Below are 21,121 nucleotides of genomic sequence, written 5' to 3' on the forward strand. Positions count from 1 at the left end.
TTTTTAAATGCATAGCGAAGCTCTAAGGGGAGCAAGGTAAATTCGTAAGTGTAGGGGAAAGGGGGAGTTTATGAGAGAGCAGAACGTGAGGTGCTGAAGCCAAGGTAGCCCGGGGAACATCAGACCTGGCTACAGCCACCACCCCACCCCCAGTGCAGGCTGGGAGCCAGGGACTTAACACCCACACAAGGGCAGACTTGGCCTTGGAAGGCGCCAGCTCCATGCAGGGGAGATTAGAGCATGCTGCCCACCAACCTAGAAATAAAGCAAGGTATTCTGGATGGAGAAAAAGTCTCCCACAATAAACAGAAAAAACAGGAGAGGGAGATAGGCAGTGACTGCTGAATGGACATGGGGTCTCCTTTAAGGGTGATTAGAGGTGGTATTTGCACATTGTGAATACACTAAATGCCACTGAATTGTGTGCTTTAAAATTATTTTATGGTATGTGAAATTCACATTAGTTAAAAGAAAAAATCCGGTCCTGGTGGCTCATGCCAGTAATTCCAGCACTTTGGGAGGCCAAGGTGGGCAGATCATGAGGTCAGGAGTTCGAGACCAGCCTGGCCAACATAGTGAAACCCTGTGTCTACTAAAATATAACAAATTAGCTAGGTGTGGTGGTGGGCACCTCTAGTCCCAGCTACTTGGGAGGCTGAGGCAGGAGAATTGCTTGAATCTGGGAGGCAGAAGTTGCGATGAGCCAAGATTGCACCATTGCACTCCAGTCTGGGCAACAAAAAGGAAGGAGGGAAGGAGGGAAGGAGGGAAAAAGGGAAGGAGGGAGAGAGGGGGAGGAGGGAGAGGGAGAGGAGGGAGATGGGGAGGAGGGAGAGAGAGGAGGGAGAGGGGGAGGGGGAAGGGGAGGAGGAGGAGGGAGGGGGGAGAGGGGAGGGGGGAGGGGAGGGGAAGAAAGTAAAGGAAGGAAAGAAACCCTAAGCCTTTACCAAACACAGCATAAAATCCCAAACCAGGTTACCAAAGAGTGATCTTGAGCCGGGGGAAACCTGAAAATGCAAAACTAATGTGTAAGGTCCTTGTACAATCTGGGGCATAAGGGAGGGAAAAAAGGGCTAAATTCATAGCAGAAAAAAAAAAGTACAACCTCTACATGGAAACAATCTGCTATAATGGAGAATCAGCAGGCACCACGAACAGGAGAATTGATACTCTAGGAACTTGAGCTAATAGAACTAATAGCCTGAGATAAAACTATCTGAAAGAGACTATAAAAGAAATATGTTTAAAATAATTAGAGCAATAAAAGGAGGAATGGAATTCATAATGGAAGAATAGGATGCGACAGAAAAAGCACATGCACATCTGAAAAAGAAGCAGTAGAACTCCTAGAAATGAAACACGAAAGTGAAATTAAGACAAGAGCAGACAGGTTAATTAGCAGAACTACAGCATCTAATAAACACATCTAAGGAAAACGTCCAAGGTGCAGCATGGAGAGATAAAGAGATGGAAAACAAGAACTTAGAGACAGAGAATGGAATGAGAGGGTCCAATATATTGGAGCTCCAACAGGAGAAATTAAGAGAATTTAAAAATTTTTTTTGTGTTTTTTTGTTTGTTTGTTTTTGAGACAGAGTTTCGCTCTTGTTACCCAGGCTGGAGTGCAATGGCGCGATCTCGGCTCACCGCAACCTCCGCCTCCTGGGTTCAGGCAATTCTCCTGCCTCAGCCTCCTGAGTAGCTGGGATTATGGTCACGCGCCACCATGCCCAGCTAATTTTTTGTATTTTTAGTAGAGACGGGGTTTCACCATGTTGACCAGGATGGTCTCGATTTCTTGACCTCGTGATCCACCCGCCTCGGCCTCCCAAAGTGCTGGGATTACAGGCGTGAGCAACCGCGCCCGGCCCAAAAGAAATTTTTTAAGAGGTATGGTTGACAATTTTCCAGAATTAAGGACACAAATCTTTAGCTCAAAGAAGACGTATACCTCCAAGATGCAAACAGTAAATACAAACAAAAAACCCCACACCCAGACATATCCTAGTGAAACTGCAGGGCAGCACAAGGCAAGTCCGCAACACAGTGGAACACCACTTCCCAAACGCCTGGAAGAAAGCGACTGAACACCTAGAATGTCACAGGCAGCTTAATCATCATTCAAGAACCAGGGCAAAATCAAAGCATGAGACAAAGCATAGGAACGCACAGACCTTCCTGAAAGAACTCAAGATCTTTTCAGAAGAAAGAGACTGAACCTAGGAGAGTGATGTGAGAAGAGAGGATACGCAATGGAATTAAGACACAGAGGAATTCAATTTAAACGTAAACACTAACGGTGCAAAGCAACAGCAATCATGAAACAGGAGTACCTAATTCCATGATATGCCGAATTCATGGAATTAAATCTTACACTGCCCACCCCCCAACCCAAATCCCCTCCCCTCAACTAGAGTCCATCCATGAGGCCAATCCCCAGACCCTCAGCTGCTGGCTCCCTTGGCCACCATGTGCAGACTACCCCCTAGGGTTGGCACAGTCCCCTTCTCTGGAGCCAACCTATGCGCCCCAAGCCAGCCAGGCCCATCAGCTGCATACGTGCCTAGAGTTTCTGGTGAATCCCGTGGCTTCTGGATCTCAGGAAAACCACACTGCAGAGGGTGGCCTCTGGCATTCCAAGCCACCACTTGAGAGGGCCAGAAGATGTCACCTGGAACTTTCACCTTCGCCGTGGGTGAAATCTATGTTGACCAAGATGAAACAGGAGAAGGGGGACTGGGCAGATAGACCCCTCACTCCTTGCCCGCTACAGTGAGGCATTTCTCCCTGCTGTCCTGCTAAGTACTCAGGAGAAGCCCGGAGTACTTAGGGGATGCACCTGTCGGGCAGCCTGCTGGGCCTCTTTGCAATGGAGTTGCAAACCAAGTCAGTAAAGAAACTATCCCAGTGGGTCTCACGTGTAGTTCCTAGTGCAGCAGGATCACCTGGGAACTTGTTAGAAATGCAAATTCTCGGGTTCCACCTCAAATCTTCTCAATCAGAGACTCATGGGCTGGAGCCCAGCAGTCTGTGGTATAACAAGTCCCCCAGGTGATTCTGATTCGGCAGCTCTTGTGTGAGACTCCCTGGAGCTGAGCATGCAAAAGCTGTCTCTTATTATTAAGTGCTTACCAAAGACACCTGGATGCATTGTGATTTGTGAGCACCTCCGCCATCTGTATGGGACTTGTGATAGAAACTAATACCACTCACTCAATGTTTCTGACCCTCTGCCTTCAAGACTAGCTAGAGCCCTTTTCTCTCTACCACAGCAACCAGGAACATTCCAGAGTCGCTGCTCCATCAGCCTAGGTCCTGGGGTGAGGCTGACAAGGAGCAGGCCCTAGCTAACCCACAGCGAACACGTAATATGAACAAGAAATTAAACTTCGCTGTTTCAAACCACCGCGATTTGGACATTGTCTGCTATTGCAATATAACTGAGCGTGCTCAAAACTCAGCCCTGATCATCTGGTTTGATACGGGACTAGTATTTTCAAAGAACAGAGCTTCCCAAAATGCCTCAAACTCTACCACATAAGCAACAGTCTGCTTCTTCAAGACATAAAACTAGCTCTATCTGCAGAGGCAAAAATGCCTCCATCCTGAAAGAAGGAGAAAGAAAGGCAAGCTTGGAGGGAGGGAGAAAGGGAGGGAGGAAGGCACTTCTTCCCAGTGATCTCTAGAAAATGTCTCATACCTGATGACCAAAGTGAGCCAGGACTCAGCTGTAGCTGTAGATAATGGGAGCAGAAAGAGGTAGGAATTGGGCTGGGGTGGGTGGGAAGTGCTGGTACGGATGGTTTCAGGAGGGCTCCCAGATGAGAATGGCAGTTCAAAGGCAGAGGAAATTGTACAGAGGACAAGGACAGTGCCGCCCTGAATCCATATTGAGCTCTGTGCTTTCCAGGACACTCTGGGTCCCTGTTCCATCTCTTCCTCCTTCCACACACAGGGATGGTCCATCCTGTGTCACAGCTGGTCCAGAGAGGCAAAGAACCACCTCAAGACTGCACAGCAAGTTGGGGGCTGAGTCGGGGAAGGCTTTGACACCCGGGCCTGCTCCTTGTCAGCCTGCAAGAAACAAGGCTCCCAGAAGGTGACTCTGGAGGGAGGATGGCATGCTCCTGCCCCAGGCACAGGTGATGTTCTTGTGCAGGGTCCAAAGAACTCTCGGTATCTGATGGGTTCTCAGCAGGTTCTGGTGAAGTTGTGGGTTCTCAGGCCTCTGAGGGATGAGGAGGTAGAAGCAGGAGGGGGCAGGGCTGCAGGGCACCATCTCCTGAATGCTCCCAGGCTCACGAGCCTCCCGTTTGTCCCCCAGTGCCCTGAGGCCATTCTTCACCCACTCACTACTATTTCTCCGTCTCACAAGCTCCCTCACCCTGGGGTCTCCATTCTCTCAGGGGCAACTGACAAAGTCCAAAGCTCACGTGGGGCCGGTTGGTGCCCCTTCCTTTTCCTCCCATCACAATATAAGCAGGAACGAGAGGATGCTGGTAACAGCTGAGCCTGCCCCTCCAGATTTCCGATGGTAACGTCTCAAGCCACAGCACCTGAGACATGCCCTTATTTCGAGATAGGGTCTTAAAAGGTAATCAATTTCAAATGAGGTCATTAGAGTGAGTGCTTATCCACTATGACATGTTTGCTCATAACACGGGAAGGACACCTGATGTGAAGATCAGAGTCCTGCTGCTGCAGCCGAGGACCCACCAGAAGCAAGGAGGGCCTGGGACAGACCCTTCCCTCAGCCACAAAAGGTAGCATTCCTGCCAACACCTGGATCTGACTTCTGAGCCCCAGAAGTGGGAGACAATAAGCCCCTGCCGGCCAAGCCGCCCAGCCTGTGGCACTGTGTAACAGCTGCCCGAGGCAATCAATACACCTAACCCAGCCACCCGCACCTCCCGCCGCAGCCCAGGTCTGCCCTCTGGGGTCTGGCCAGCCTCCTCATGGCCCACCTCCATGCCTTTGCTGTTGGGGTTCCCTCTCCCACCCACCCCTGATGGTGTCATTGCGTCCCTCAAGATCGAGCTCAAAGTCCCATGAAGCAGGTGGCAGCATTCTCTCCCACCTTGCTCATCTGTCTCTGTCTAGCCTTTTTCACATCCAGTCTCTGGGCTGTCACGAAATGATTTTGCTGAGTGTTAGTCCCGCCTTCCCATCATGAAGGTGGATTCCACAAGGGGAGGGGCTATTAATATTTCTAACTCTTCTATCTCACGGCACAGTGATGTGGGTGGGCTATAGTAGGTGTTTAAATACTGGCTTGAAACACCTTTCTAGTATACCCTGTAGTATACCCGAAGTCCCCTCTGTTGATTAGGCTGCAAACTCCTTGAGGGCAGTAACCATCCATCATCTGTATCTAGGTCCCCCGAATCTTGTGTAGCAGGAAGTAACACATATGTATATGCTGCAAGAGTAACGTGAACATGCGGGCAGAAATTATTTACCATGCATCCAAGGGGCCTGTAAGGGTTTCATGGGATGCATGAACCCAGTGACCTTGAGCGCAAAGCACTTTGTGTGTTGGTATGTTTATATAGGTACTATGCGTTTTCCCAAGACAGGGTCCATGGACCTCTGAGCAACTAAAATAAAAGCCAGGACTGAAACAACATGGAGCACCAATGCCATGGAGGAGGAAACTGACACTTATTCAGCCCCCAACTCTGTGCCTGGTGAGCACAGGTGGTACTGCTCCCATTCTACATGAAGGAAAACTGAGGTTCGGAGAGGTCAAGCCTTGCCTGGGTTCATGAAGAGACAAGCGGCCTGCCCAAGCCATCCGAGTGCAGAGACTCTGGAGCCAGACAGCCTGGATTCAAATCCAAGTTCTGCCACTTTCCAGATGTGTGCTCTTGGGCAAGTAACATTAAAAAAAAAAAAAAAAAAATTGGTGTGACTCAGTTTCCCTATCTGTCAAATGAGAGAAATAAAGATACCTACCTCCTAGGGCTATTGGGAGCAGTAGATGCATCAGCATATGTAAAATGATCACAATGGTGTCTTGGCATATGGTGGGTGCTGGGAAGACAATGAAGATGAAGAAGCTGGCAGTGGCGAAGTAAGGTTCGAACCCAGGCCCCTGTGATTCTGTGTCATCACTACCAGCACCCAGGGTGCCACACATCCCATCCCCTGCCAGAACTCTCCTGTGCCCTCCTAGGAGAAGCCTTCCATCCTGAAAGTGGCTTTTTGAGCTTGGTTTCCTGGTGGACCGTCCCAGGGTCATCTACCCAGAAGGTGGTGGCCGGTGGTTATGTAAGGAGTAGGTCAGAAGGTATAAACTGCCTTTGCCAGTCAGCAAGACGGGGCCTCCTGTGCGATCAGGACACTTAGCACTTCTGCCCTGCTCTTCATTTTCCAAGAGCTTTGCCACTGTTCGCTAATGGAAATTAGAAAGGAAATGTGCTCATCCATTCCTGGAGCTCTGTGCTGACGTCCAAACTCCCTTCTTCATTTCCCTGAGTCCATCACTATGCTGTGAGCTTGGGTGGGCCGCTTACTTCTGTCCCTGAGGCTTTTTGAGTCCCACGTCCTGCCCCTGGCCTGACTGCTCTCTACTCCATGCTGACAGAGCAGCAGTTGTAAAGCCTTAGTTCTGATCTCGCATCTACACCTGCATCTCCTTGGTCACCCCATCCCAGGTGAGATGCTGACCAAGGCCTCGCCCTAGCTCAGTCCTCTGTCCTGCTCCTGAAAAACGGCCTTTTAGGTGAACCGCTTTGTATCTTTCCTACAAAACCATCACTGTGGAACCCATCGGAGAGTACGTTTTTCATTCATTCTTGTAATGCAATTAGAATTGAGTTTCTCCGGCACTGGGGGAGATGTAACAACAGTAGGGAAAATTGTCCTCAGATTCCCAGCATCAACACACCCACTCTGCCCAAATTTTCCCTCTGGTGTGAACCCTCTCTACCCACTTGAATGGCAAAGAGAATACTAACATGGAAAATCACACTCCAAATGAAGAGACAGAAGTTCTGGGGGTGGAATCTCTTCGCAGTCATTAAATCAGGGTCTCCCGGCTCCTCTGACACTCTCCTGCTACAGAGGAAACCTTCCAAGGCCCGCTGGAAAGTCCACTGGCCCCCTTTCACTGGGTCAGAGGTGAGTGGAGAAAGAGTCCCTTAGAATCTGAGAAGGACCCTACAATCATTCTCCCAGAAAGGTAAGTGACTTGCCGAAAGCCCCATAGCTGGGAAGCCCAGCTCTACATGCTCCTGCTCCGGGGTGCCTCCAATGCACTGCACTGCTCCCCTCCTAGAGGGCCTGCAGCTGCCAGCAACTCAGCTCTTGTCTTTCTCAGGGGACACTAAGCCTTGCATTTTTGAGCTGCTCTAGACAATAGAAAAAGAGGCAATGTTTGTCTTTCATGCACCCATCTCTTCTCCAGTGCCCTCCAAATCCTTTTCGGAAATCTTTCCAGCTCCTGGAACCACTCCCTCAAGGTCCATCTCACATTTGCCATCCTTTTCTTACTGTGGCTTGACATCCAATAACCCAGACTTCCTTCTGCCCTTTCCCATTTCCACCCAACCAACTGTCCATCTACGTACCCATCCATCTCTCCTTCCATCCAGCAAAGCCGTCTTGAGCACCTGCACACCTTAACCCTGCGCCAGCCACCCAGCACTTCTCCCTCGATCCTCAGAGTGCCCGCTCCAGAAGAAGCCACTTCTCCCCTGTCCCCCATCAATGCCTTGAACTGACCGGCTTCCACCTACCCTGTAAGGAGGTTGATCTGATGTCCCAACCCTTGCTACTGTATTTGCACCAAACTCATTATTCCTTCTGAGCACTGGCAGCAGGCAGGGACTTCTGGAGTCCTGCCGCCTAGGGAGCCGTGGACATCAGCCCCACCTCCCCTCCCCTCCTTTCCCCTCCCCTCCCTTCCCCTCACCAAGGCCAGAACAGCCACAGCCCCTACGTACGTATACAGAAGTCTCCGTTCTCATAGTAGCCAGGGCAGCACTGGGACCTCCGCCGGTACATGGTCCGGAGGCCTCTCCGATATGCCGTCTTATAACTGATCCTAAGGCACAAGGGAGAAAGCCACTTGAAAGTATTGAAAATCAATCACTCCCCTTTAGAATGATATTTGTGTTAAGCTATATCGGGGATGCCATTCAATAATTACTTTAAAATGCATGGCGGCTTCAAATATGAAGGAACACAATAAAAAAATCGATAGTGGGATCTGGGCTGTTGTGATACAGAATGTATTACTAACACGGCGCTTACTAAACCTGCTGACTTTTCCCCAGTCACTTCTAAATAGAACGGCTGCAGAAGATGCTTTCTGGGGTGACATTGTGGAGGGCAACCGTGAACTTCTCCTTAGTTCCCGAAAACACCCAGATTCTGGGCTTGAGGAGCCCATGGGGTGACCTGGACAAGAGTCAGGCCCTGAGGGTTTCTGTGCCCGCCCCTCCCACCCCTCTAACAACCCAGACTGCTCACAGCACCCTGAGTATTGGTCCCCCCCAACTTGGAGAACTGAGGCAGAGTCAGCAAAAGGACCCTCTGAGTCCAACTCAGTCCTGGAGAGTAGATTAACTTCCCCCTCACCAAAAATAACACCTCTGGGAGAGGAGCCTCACATGCCATCCCTGGGAATGCCCTGAACTGACCCCTCACTGATCCCTCATTGATGATCATCAATGCCTTGAACTGACCGGCTTCCACCTACCCTGTAAGGAGGTTGATCTGATGACCCAACCCTTGTTGGGTTGATGACCCAACCCCAATGAACTGATCCCTCATTGATGGGGGACAGGGGAGCTGCAGAGGAAGGAGCTGAGGCCCGTGGAGTCAGAGCACTGGGGGTCAGACCTTACGCTGACACAAGTGTTAAGACTGGGTCCCATGCCAGAGAGACTGTGAGCAGCACCTCACTCCGTGCCCTGCGGCAGGCACCATGACTCTCCCTCTTTATTTTATTTCTTTCTCTTTTAGAGCTTTTATTCTTGTTTTCTTTTGTGTTCCTTTCCACTCTCCACCCTTTGTTTTATGGATAAGAAAACTAAAATCCCTGAGGTTCGTAACCAGCACAGCCACAGTCAGGATTCAAGCCTAGCTCATCCCGTTTCAAAACCTGCCCTCTGCCAGGTTTCTCAGGGTAGTTTCTGACCTTACAGGTGGCCATAGTGAAGGAGTAAGTAACAAGAAATACTGAGTCCTCAGAAGGGAATCAAAATGGGGTATTCACAGGCAAAGCCCCTTCTTCACGCGGAGAATCAAAGTGAGAGAGATTTGAAGCAGCCGCAGAGACCAGAGAGAGGAAGTGACCTGCCCAACGTCACGGAGTGTAACCTGGACCCAACCCCAAGTCCCTGGGCCTTGAAGCCAGGCCTCCTTCCACTTATCCATCAGCACCCAAGGGGAGCTTGACCTGTTTTCTGTTCCTCAGCAGCTCAGCAGCAGGGTCGGGTCATCAGAGATGCCTATAGCCTGCGTTCCATGGAGGGCCAGCCCAGCTTGGGAAGAAAGTCCTACAGTACAGGCTGGGACAACCCTCCCATGCCTTTAAGCCCTCACTTCATGACAAATGACAGTGCAGAACTCTGGGGAAATCTGTGATATTTGGGAATGTCGTAAGCTAAGGTCATTCAACTTCGTCAAAAAACCACAATGGAAGGAGAGCTAGCCTCAGAGTAAAGCTGCTTCCCCAGCACTGAAGGCAGCTCCCGGCAGTTTCCGGGGTTATGTAAGCCTCTCAGGTAAAGAATGACTCAGAGTCCACTCTGAGGTCATCCAGCCGGTTCTCCCCACCAAAACAGGATTATCCCAAAGCCCCACAGTTGGGGGTGGCCGAGGCATCATGGAAGCCCCTCAGGGGAGAGTCGCCACCCATTGTTTCTGGCTCACCCATCCTTGTTTGTTCCTGAGCAGGTTGGAAAGCAAGAGAGGGAAGCAAGGCTAGGTGCCAGGCCGCTCTCAGGGGAAGGATGCTGAGTTAGAACATGCCATTCTGCACCAAAGCAGACGGATGGTGCAGCTGTTAGCACACACACTCAGGTCATCAGGAAAGCTGCAAGGCAACTCAATAATTTAGCAAAATAATTCATGTTCTAGGATTACAGCCTGTTTTAATGAGCAGCCACCACCCCAGTGGTGATGGATGGCAGCCCTAGCCTCCAAGTACCCAAAAGAGCCACACCTCAGAGCAAACTTGGCTCTCATACTCGGCTTGCCAGGACTCTGGGACGGGCAGCACTACTATCTCTGCCTCTGCCTTTGACCAGGGCCACGAGCAGCCAGCTCTGGCAAAATTAGGGGTGGAGGGAGGGAGAGAGCATTTAGTCTCACCTCCTCATTCCACAGTCAAATGCTAGAGGAAGGGGATGCAGTAATGGCTGAGTCGCTCCTATTGGACCACCTTTCTGCAAATAGCAACTATAAAATCTAGGGGAAATAACAAACAAAATAACTACCTGAAGGCACTTGAGGGAGGACAAAAGCAGGAAGATCCTGGAGGCAAGTGGACATTTGAGGGCAGGGAAGCGCTGGGTAAGGTAGTGTAACAATACTCTGGGCAATTAAAATTCAGATAGCAAAGACACAACCTTGCTTCTTTGAAGAACCACAGGACGAGTCCAGGGTGGACCCAGCAGGTGGCAAGTGAAAAGGGAAATGTTAGAAAGGCAAGAGCCATGAAGAGGGAACCCTACAATCTTTGTAAAATCCCTGCCCAAGTGTCTGGCCACTGATTTATGCTTACGGAGGGCAGATTCCAAGCAGCCTAGCCAAGGCTCAAAATATTAAATTTTCAGAGTTTGGAATCTGTGTTTAGCCAGGTAACCAGGCCGCTAAGACAAACAAAAAACAACAACAAATCAGTTTCTCCGGAGGAACATAACAGAATCCGGTCTCCGCGACACGTCATTCATAAGGCTCAGTATACAATCCAGTATTACTGGGCATATAAAGAAACACACTACCCGCACAGGAGAAAAAGCAACCAATGGCTGGACGTGGTGGCTCACGCCTGTAATCCCAGCACTTTGGGAGGCCAAGGCAGGCGGATCACAAGGTCAAGAAATCAAGACCATCCTGACCAACATGGTGAAACCCCGTGTCCACTAAAAATACAAAAAAAAATTAGCTGGGTGTGGCAGCACGAGTCTGTAGTCCCAGCTACTTAGGAGGCTGAGGCAGGAGAATTGCTTGAACCTGGGAATCAGAGATTGCAGTGAGCCAAGATCGCACCACTGCACTCCAGCCTGGGCAACAGAGCAAGAGTCCATCTCAAAAAAAAAAAAGAAAGAAAAAGCAGTCAATGAAGACCAACCCTGAGAAAACCCAGATGTTGTAATTAGCAGACCTGACAAGAATTTTCTTTTTTTTTTTTTTGGAGACGGAGTTTTGCTCTTGTTAACCCAGGCTGGAGTGCAATGGCACAATCTCGGCTCACTGCAACCTCCGCCTCCTGGGTTCAGGCAATTCTCCTGCCTCAGCCTCCTGAGTAGCTGGGATTACAGGCACGCGCCGCCATGCCCAGCTAATTTTTTGTATTTTTAGTAGAGACAAGTTTTCACCATGTTGACCAGGATGGTCTCGATCTCTTGACCTCGTGATCCACCCATCTCAGCCTCCCAAAGTGCTGGGATTATAGGCGTGAGCCACCGTGCCCGGCCCAGACAAGGATTTTAAAGCAGCAAGTATAGCTCTGCTCAAGGTCCCACAGCCAGTTAGTAGCAAATCCTCAAAGAAAACCAGGACTGCGGCATCTGAGCACACAACAAACTTTCTCACCCCCGTGGCTGCCCAGCATGATCCCTGAGTCATCCCCAAAGAGGAACCGGGCTCACAGGGGAAAGCAAAAGAAAAACATATGGAATCAACAGATATTCAGCAACTAGGAAAAGGACCCACCATGGGGTCGCTCCCTATTCCACTGTTCACCTTTCAACAGCTGGCCTCTGACCCTTCAGATACTGTCACTTCACATGTGACTGATATCTCACACTTTCCTCCATTTTCCCCTGTGTTTTTCAAAGTAAATTTCACATTTCTGACCTTCCTGGACACTGCAGGGTAGGTAGAATAAGGATTATTAGGGAATCCCAAAATAAAGTATCTTTCCTAGGGTCACCCCCTAAAGCACGTTCTTTCTTCCTTCCTCTTGCCTCTTCCTTAGTGACGTGATAACATGGCATGATCTGCAGGAGGGCTGCAGACAAGGGTGTTGGACTGCCATGTGCAGTTGTCCATGTTGAGCACTGCCAAGGGAAGCCTGGCCAAGGTGCTGAGAGGTTGCTGGATTCTAGCCTGCAGTCTGTTCTTCAAGCTGGATGCCTTGATATGGGGCTACCTTTGCTCGGGGGGCTGTCTTAGGTTCAGTTCTCCCCTAAAGGCAGACCCTGAGAAAAGGCTTATATAACCCTGAGAGGCTTCAAGAATAAGTAGTTTATTTTGGAGGCAATCCTAGGAAGCACTGGTAGGTGGGTGAAAAACTGAGACAGGGAAGTAAAGGCAACCAATATACAGTATATTACTGAGCAGGTTACTTCTATGGGCAACTGGGGTTCCATCCCTGGAGACTTCTAGGATACATGTAGAACATGACTAAGAGACGTTCCTACCACCCCAAGAATGAGGAAGTTGGGGTAGTTATCCACCAACTCCCCATCTCCCCATCCCTGTAGAGGGGTGCCCTCAAGAGCATTAACCTCAGCGCTTCCGGCCTGTACTACCCACAAGCTCTTTCGGCCAGAAAGAAGCCATCAGCAGAGCATCTTGGGTGTTCAGTGCAGGACCACATCTGCTCCAGAGGCCTTTTTCTAACTTGCACAGAGGCAAGCCCTGAGAGCCCAGTGCCTTTTCCCTGCCCCGTCATCTGAGAGAGGTACTCACCGGTGCCTGGTGCACTTGAACCAGTTGAGGATGTCTGTGCATCGCGTGTAATAGATCTGATCGAAGGGGTGCGCGTACGATTCCTGGACAGTCACGGCGTAGCTGAGAAGCAGACGGGAGACGGGAGCTATGATTGGCACTTGGGAAGCTGAGCTGACATTCCGCAGGGCATCTGAGCCCACAGCCCCGAGGCCAAGCTCCACAGCCAAGTGTCAGGAGGCTCTGACCTCCCCCCTCCCAACTATCCCCCTCCTGTCCTGAATGCCCTCACATTCTAGCCTCCCCGACCCCCCAGGTTGGCCCCAGGAAACATCCCTTGCTGACCGTTGGCCCAGATCATTTTCTAAAATTTTAGTTCATTTGTTCATTTAACAGAGAGTGAATAAAGAAGGGAGGGTAGTATTATTCTGTGAGCCTCTGGAAGGCAGAGCCATCAAGTTTAAAAATACTTTATATGTTTCTTCCTATCTTTATGGTTTTGAAAGAACCTGCTTGGAAACTGGTCTTTGCAGCAACTCCGTGAAGTAAGTGGCCCCACTGTACAGAGGAAGAAACTAAGGCTCAGAGAGAAGTGGCTTACCAGCTCGCACTGCCGTAAAAATCACTGCTAACATTTATTGAGCACCCCATGTCAAGTGTTTTTTAATCCATGAAATCTTAGGCAGGTGGAATTCTTCTCACTTTACAGATCAGGAAACTGAGCATCAGAGGGCATAAGTGGCTTCCACAAGCTCCCCGGTTACGTTCTAACCTGTTCTGCCTCTAGTATAGCTGGGGGTACATTGAGGTTGTGTCCCTGATCGAAGTGGTTTCTTGTCATCCTGCCTGTTAGCTATAAACCTGGACCAGCAGGTGGAAGCTGCAGGGAAGCAGATCTCAGCTTAACCAAAATAAGCCTTTCTACCTGCTGGCACCTGGCAGGGGTTGCATGAAATGACATTCAAGCCGGGATGCTGAAGTGAGGACTCACGAGATCTAAGGAATTCATTTCTATGTAGGTTGGTATTATTCAGTGTATTCCCCAGAAGGCTCGCTGACCTGGGCCAGATGGCCGGGTCCAGGCTGTAAAAGCACGTCTGCCTTGCCGGAGGAAACTGTCTTGGTTAACTTGCAAGGTGGGTGGGCAGGCCAGCTCCCTAAGTGGGTCCGCAGCAGGCTCTGATGCCAGAAAGGTCAGAGGTCTGGAATCCAGGAGGAGGCCAGAAGCAGTCAATATGGCTCAGAGACCTGGGCAGTGGGAAATTCTGTTTCTCTGAAGCACTGGTGATGTAAGGAGGGCTCTCGGTGTGCCCCTACCAGCTGGCACACCTGAGATGTGCCTCAGAGGCACACATCTAGGAAAAAACAGCCCAAACCCTGTTTAATCTCCAGGCTTGGGGAAACTGAGGCAACATGACACTCAGCCCAGCCACCCAAAGTCCTCTTCCAACTCTGGGATCGTATGATTCTTTGTTCCAATACATATCCTGAATACCTCACTTAGAGCAAGAGGATGAATGGGGAGCGGGCATGGGGCCTGGAGTCCAAACACGGGGCAGTGGGAAGGGCAAGTTTGACACCTGTTGCCTGTCAGCGCCATGCCCTGCTATTTGACTCATCGAAGCCGCTGTTTCCTCACCTGTAAATCTAACCAGGTTGTGTGGTTAGTGTGAGGATTAAAGGAAGGCAGTAATATTCTCTCTCTCAGGGCAGTGGGGAAATAAAACAAACTGTGCATGTAACATGCTTCAACAGTAAGTGTTTAATAGATGCTGACAGGCAATGTTCACCTCCGGTGCTGGGCGCTGAGGAATCTTTCCTCCCTGACCAAGGTGGGGGAGAGAGGGAGCAAGACCAGCCCACAGAATGGACTCCCCACCTTTGTTAAGCACTTGCGGGGTTCCAGCCTCCCTTTTCAGCCCTGATATGGACCAGGGATGTCAGAGAGAAGCGCAGCAGAATGCTGGGGGGGCAGTCCCGGGGCAGGGACCGGGCTCTACAGGATGCCCTGGGCTGAATGAGTCTGGCAACGAGGCCTTGTAACAGCTCCAAGTTCTCTGACCCAAAGTGTGTGCCCCCGGTTTCATGGCTGGGTGGTTAACACTGCTCATTTGCCAACATGCTAATGAGGGGCCAAATTAATCTTGAAGAGCCAGGCTTTACTAGCCAGGAGAGGTCTTTACACTGGGTTTTATGGTGGAGGGGCATAATTAATGAGGAGCCGCCAGAAGCACTAATCCAGCTGGGAAATTCTCCCTAAGTGGTCTCCAGGGGCGGGGGTATGTTTCTGTAACAACAGACTAGATCCGTCCACACATAACTTACAACGGAGCTCAGCTGAAACGACTGAACACAAAGCACCCTGGTGACACCAGGCATCACCCATAAGACTTCCTGCTTGGGGCCAGAGAGGCCCAGAGAGTTCCCAGACCTCATTCCAGCTGTTAGGGTTTCACTCCTTGTCTTCCCTTCCAGGCTGTAACCTTGGCTGACAGCCTAAGAAGCCTGGAATGCCAGCTCAGTTCAGCTCACTTCAGACCATTTTCACATTCCAAATGTATTGATGTTGGACGGGTATAGAAAATTAGTGAGTACCAATGGGACTCAGAGAAAGAGGGAAGGCAGAGGGGCCCTGCCTGTGGGGGAGGCTCCCTGGAGAAGAGGGGCTCTGGATAGAGCCACTGTGGCAGGCAGAGGTGAGCAGCTGGAAAGGAGGCACTCTAGAGGCTGTGATGCCACAGAGACAGTAGCAGGAAGCAACTGTGTCTTAACGGGACCAGACGGATGAAAGGGGTCCTCTGAGGCTGCAGTCCAAACCCACGGAATCACGTGGGGCTCTTCCTGATGCCTCTGACCCACTGGTAAATAAAGGTTTAAATTCACCAAAGCCAGAGCAGGCAAGGGGCCTGAGTAACCTCAGAATCACATAGAAAGCTTATGAAAAATGCCAGGCACAGTGGCTCATACCTGTAATTCCAGCACCTTGGGAAGCCAAGGCAGGCAGATCAGAAAGTCTGAGACCAGCCTGACCAACATGGTGAAACCCTGTCTCTACTAAAAATACAAAAATTAGCTGGATGTGGTGGCAGGCACCTGTCATCCCAGCTACTCGGGTGGCTGAGACAGGAGAATTGTTGAACCAAGGAGGTGGAGGTTCTGGTGAGCCGAGATCGTGCCACTGCACTCCTGCCTGGGTGACAGAGCAAACTCTCCCTCAAAAAAAAAAAAAAAAAAGAAAGAAAAGAAAGCTTATGAAAAATACAATATTGAGTCAGCAGCATCTCTGGAGACAGGCTCCAGGAGACTTTTTCATATGCACCTCCCATGAGTCTGCCGTGTACTAAATAAAATCCATAACCAGTTCCTGCAAAGCCAGAGTTGTCCACAAGAAAAGACAGTAACTGACAAGTATGGTCCACAAAGCACTTTCATGAGACGGCTGCGCTTGATCCTCCAGCGAGCCTGTGAGGCCAGGGTAATGACTCTCCCCACTTTACAGAGGTGGAAGCAGGCTCAGAGCCTTTCAGAGACTTCCCCAGAGTCGCACAGCTTGCAGGTGGAAAAATCCAGATGGGAGTGAACTGAGTCTTCTCATCATGGATCTTATTTTCTTCTCACTTCACCAAAAAGGGGCACACGCCTTTTGCTCCATCCTCAACTTTGTTGGGACGCTACATACAGGGTCAGGTCCCCGGGGATCACACCAGTGCAGACACTGTCCCTCTGTCCCCCAGCTAATCCCTCCTGACCCACAAGTGTCCAGGCTACCCCAGAGCCACATCCTGCCTTTCCCTGCCCCAGGGCTGGGCTCTCCACCCTCATGGGCATGAAGCATGGACACTCCCCACATCCCCCACCCTTCTTCCTCTACCATTCACTTCTCCCATAAGGCCCTCATCTTAATTTTATTCATTTGATTTATTAACATCTAAGTGGCAGAGTCGCCCTGGTCAGCATGGCCAATCAATTCCAGGGTTTAATTCGGTTTTTCCTGATTGGGTCTCCGGTCACTGTCTTTCTGCTCACCAAAATCAATACTTTAACCTTGTGCTTCAAAGTCAGGCCGTCTGCAGAGACCAGGCCCGTTCCCCCAGGACTCAGTGCCACAGCTGGAATGCAGCCTGCTCCTGTGCTGCAGCCTCAGCCTCCCTTCCCCAACAACACCCTACCCCCACCAGACCAGAAGTAGTAGGACCCCATCACCTGTCCTCCTCAGGCAGGCTGCTGGGGCCACACATCCAAGCTGCCACGTGGCTGCCAGTGGAGACCAGGAAAGGCATCGCAGCCTCAGAGAGCATGCCACCTGAGGCCGCGGTCCGCATCCCCCCACTTTCTGCACCCCATCTGGCTATGGACAGGGTGAGCCCCTCTGGGTCTCTACTTTCTCGTCTGTGCAGTGGCTGAGAAGTGCCAGTGCTGGGAGCGGGTCGTAGCTGCAGTGAATGTAAGTTGCCTCCACCCTGACCTTCTGGAATCGACACTGCTCTGTCCTGTCTCTGGGCATCTGGGCTGTCTCCCCAGCCAGGCTGCAAGCCCTTCGAGGCCAGCTCCCCTATCTCCTGACTGCCCGCGTCCCTTAGTGCCGTCCCCAGGGTGATCTCCCAGAGACTGCCTGGCCATCTGAGGCCTGCGCCTTACCTTTCCCAGTGGCTGCACACGTTGGGGTCCTCAGGGTTCAGGGCAAGGGTGGCTTGCAGGAAGGAGAAGGCCACGAGCCCCGTCAGGGAGAGCACCATCCCGGGCCCTGCACGGGAGAACAAAGGAGGCCGCGTCTGTGATCAGACCATGTTCCTGGCGTCTACTTAGTTTTGCATCTTGTGGGTAATGAGCATCTGATAGCTCGCATAGCAGGCTTTGACTAACACTGTAACCGTTCACCAGTTCTGAGTAACAGGAGAGTGGGAAGCCTGAGTTAGGGAAAAGTCCAAATTCCAGTCCAGAGGTTCTGGACGTTTTTTTGGCTCAGGGACTGCTCTGAGAATCCAGTGAAAGGTATAGATGCTCTCCACAGAAAAATGCCCATGAGTGCAAAATTGGCTGTAATTGCAGGGTGTCCTCAGGCCCCCAGGTCCATCCTTGGACCCAAGGACCCCAGATCTGGACTGCTTTAAAGGGAATGCCCTCTCCGTTCCCTTTTCCCTCATCATTGACACTCTTTGCCCATCTACTTCCTTTCCCTACTCCTTCCTGGCAAGAAGAAAGAGAGAAAAGATCTCTTATGTGGACCTGGGGGCAAATAAGCCAAGAAAACCCTGAGCTCTGGGCCCACAAGCCACGGAAGACTGGACCTTGCTTCTTCTGTCTCCTATGGGATATCAGCTACTTCTGCCCAGAGTGACGTAGTCATCAGGTGTCATTCCCACTATGGGATGCCAGGCTTAGACCACCTGGTAAGGGACCTTAAGGAATCAGTTCACAGGCTTTGATCCAGGCCCCTGAAATGAGAGCCTACGTGGGATGCCAACTCCCTTGCTTCACTAAACTAGGGGTCCCCGACAAGGGGCTCTTCACAGAGGGCAGACAACCTTTCGGGTGGGAGTGGCTGAAATGCCTCCTGAGGTTCCTTCCTGTCCTGGCACGCCAGGACTCTGTGGTCCTCCTGCTCAGAGAACTTCTAGTCCAACGCTTGCAACCTGGTGGGTCGCTGACCTTGACGGGTGCAGAGGCGCTGGAATTCATATGCACCCAAACATCATCTGTAGACTGAATGAACGCCGTGACTCGGAAAAACAGAACTGTTTTTCATGTGCACATAGACGCTATCGTGATTGATTTAAAAGCTTTACTGAATTCAGAGTCGCTTTTCTTCTTCATCAGCAACACTAAAAATTGCAACTTCTAATAACTGGGGGTGCGGGTGTTACAGAAAATATTTTGACATTGGAAAGGGGTCACAGGCTTGAAAGGGTTGGGGATCTATCCCACTGGCCCTGAGTTCTCAGATGAGGAAGCGCTCACCCCACTCAGCAGAACAGATAAAAGCCGGCATGGATTTCACGGACACCCCCATTTGTACCCACAGGGAAGCTAAATGGAGTGCCTTTCTTCTGAAAGGTTAAATACTCTCCTCCCCTCCACAATAATTTCCTTATTAAACTCTTTCTCAGCAGCTCCTTCAAAGATAAACAAATTGTCACAAATTCTGTATAGCCGTGGGGGGTCTAAATTAGTGATTAATGAGGTGTTTCTGTTTGAGATCTGGAAATCAGCTGAATAAAATGCAGATTTAGCCAGATTTCAAATGAAAATCAGAAGGAGGGGAGCAATTCCGGTGTTTCTGCTCAACGGGCAGAGTCCAGCAGTATGCAAAGTGCAGACGCTCAGAGCTCCCCACCCGCTCCCCCGGTCCACTCCCCCGACCCCAGAGACCCAATCAGCACCTCAGAAGCCTCCACACAAACTGGAGTCTGTACAACACCAGCGATGCAGAGGAGCGCAGCCATCATTTCAATCCATTCTCCTCTGGGAGATTCAACCTAGAGCAGAGAAAGAGCCTGCCCAAGACATGGCACTGAGTTTTGCAGAGAGTCAAAAGTGGAAAAAGCATCTTCCTCCAAGTGGGGTTTGGGCTAATCAGGCATCAAATAAAGAAATAAACAATGGGACACAGAGCTCCAGAGGCGTGGAGTTGATGCCAGCTGTAGAGGATATCTTGCCTTGTCTGGGTTCTCTCTGTGGCCCGGACTCATTACTTGGGCCGCTCCTATAATCTCCAGCATTCTCCCAAGCGAACCTCCTGACAGCATCTTCAAACTTATTACACCAAGAGTATCAAAAGATGAGGCCACCTGGACAAGAGAAGATTGTTCCTCTGGTCCCTTTTGACCCACGTGATGGGATAGAGAGGTAACTTGGATCGTTGCTGTAATTTGTGAGATTTTAAAATCCTCATGAAAACCTCTTTCTCTCTGAGTCAGGTCTAGACAGGACAGTTTCCCTGACTTCTCCTTGCATGGAAACCAGGGCACAGAGAGGGTGTTGGAGGTTTGGATGTGCACACGGGAAGTAGAAATGGATGGACTGGGGGAGCACAAGGAAGTAGCCATCTGGCTGGCATATAGACTAATTTAGACTGATAGTCTGAGACCCAACTTCCACTCCTCACGCCATTAGAGTGCACATGGCAAAATGCGCAGAGCAGAGGGCTTCCCGGGATTCACACTCCAGCTCTGAACAGAAAGATCCCTATCTGAGGCCAAGTCTGCTTCTGTGGCAATGGGCAGGGCAGGAAGGACACCCAGCCTGTAGAGTGGAAGACAGGACTCCTCTAATCTCTCTGCTTTCTTCTTTCCACCTGGCCCAATATGAAATATGCAATCTTAACATGCATCCTCCTTCCCTGGGTTAGGCTGGACTTCTTTCCTGCTCATTGTCCCCTCCCAGCCTCACTCACACTGCTCCTCATCCCCTAAATGCTCTTCATCCTTAACTCTTCGTATCCAAATATCATCCACTCAAGGTGCGGTCAGGTCCCCAGCCCCCTCACCCACTGCAGGGCTTGGCACCTACTGCATTCCAGGCATGCCGCATGCATGTCACTGATAGCCAGGGCCACACAGTCCAGCAAGACCAGTTTGCATCTTGCACTGACATCTTTCCAGCGTGTTCATTTTATCTTTCCAATGTGATTGGAGGTACCCTAAAGGTGAGGTCGAGTCCTAGGCTGCCCTTTCAGGAACTGATTTTAGAAAAAGTATTTCTGGCAGGGCGCAGTGGCTCACGTCTGTAATCCCAGTGCTTTGGGAGGCCAAGGTGGAAGGATCACTTGAATCCAGGAGTTCAAGACTGCAGTGAGCCGCGATTGCACCACTGCACTCCAGACTGAGCAAGAGAGTGAGACAGACCTCCGCTGGAAAGAAAAGAAAGCAAAGCAAAGAAAACAAAAAGAAAAGAAAAAGAGGGGGGGGAGAGAGGGAGGGAGGAAGAAAGAAGGGAGGGAGGAGGGGAGGAGGAGGGAGGATTGTCTCCCACACTTCACTCAGGCATAGTGAAGAAAGGAGCCATCACCACGTGGGGGCAACTCATCCCCATTAACTTTAATGGGACTTTCCTAGGATCTCTCTGAGGACAGATCCCAAAGACATATGCTTATGAGATGACTGAGGGAAAATCAATCCTGCCGCAGTGGTCATTAGGCCGACTCCATTCGGAGTGACAGAGGTTAACATATTGGGCACCGTCTGATTTAGGGCATTAATAGTTAAATAAGAAAATGCCCCTGGTTTCACTTTAGGGGAAGAGTCCATGTAAATAGATCCACCAGTTCCCTTCC

At 50.6% G+C, this 21,121-nt stretch overlaps 1 protein-coding gene across 37 annotated transcripts in view; it reads right to left on the bottom strand.

Moving 5' to 3' along the window:
• MEGF11 (multiple EGF like domains 11) overlaps positions 1–21,121 on the bottom strand; it is a 389,272-nt gene that overhangs the window by 235,595 nt on the left and 132,556 nt on the right. For all 37 annotated transcript variants that reach the window (XR_013520753.1, XR_004729544.3, XR_004729545.3 and 34 more), the window contains 3 exons: positions 17,488–17,593; positions 12,871–12,972; positions 7,947–8,047 (listed from right to left, as the gene is read on the bottom strand). Coding sequence is in view for 34 of the 37 variants with exons in the window: in XM_035258930.3 (XP_035114821.2) it covers positions 7,947–8,047; positions 12,871–12,972; positions 17,488–17,585 (301 nt within the window). In the remaining 3 variants the exon portion in view is untranslated. The remainder of the gene's footprint in view (positions 1–7,946; positions 8,048–12,870; positions 12,973–17,487; positions 17,594–21,121) is intronic.

Source organism: Callithrix jacchus, chromosome 8, assembly GCF_049354715.1.
Source record: "Callithrix jacchus isolate 240 chromosome 8, calJac240_pri, whole genome shotgun sequence".
NCBI classification, from domain to species: domain Eukaryota; kingdom Metazoa; phylum Chordata; class Mammalia; order Primates; family Cebidae; genus Callithrix; species Callithrix jacchus.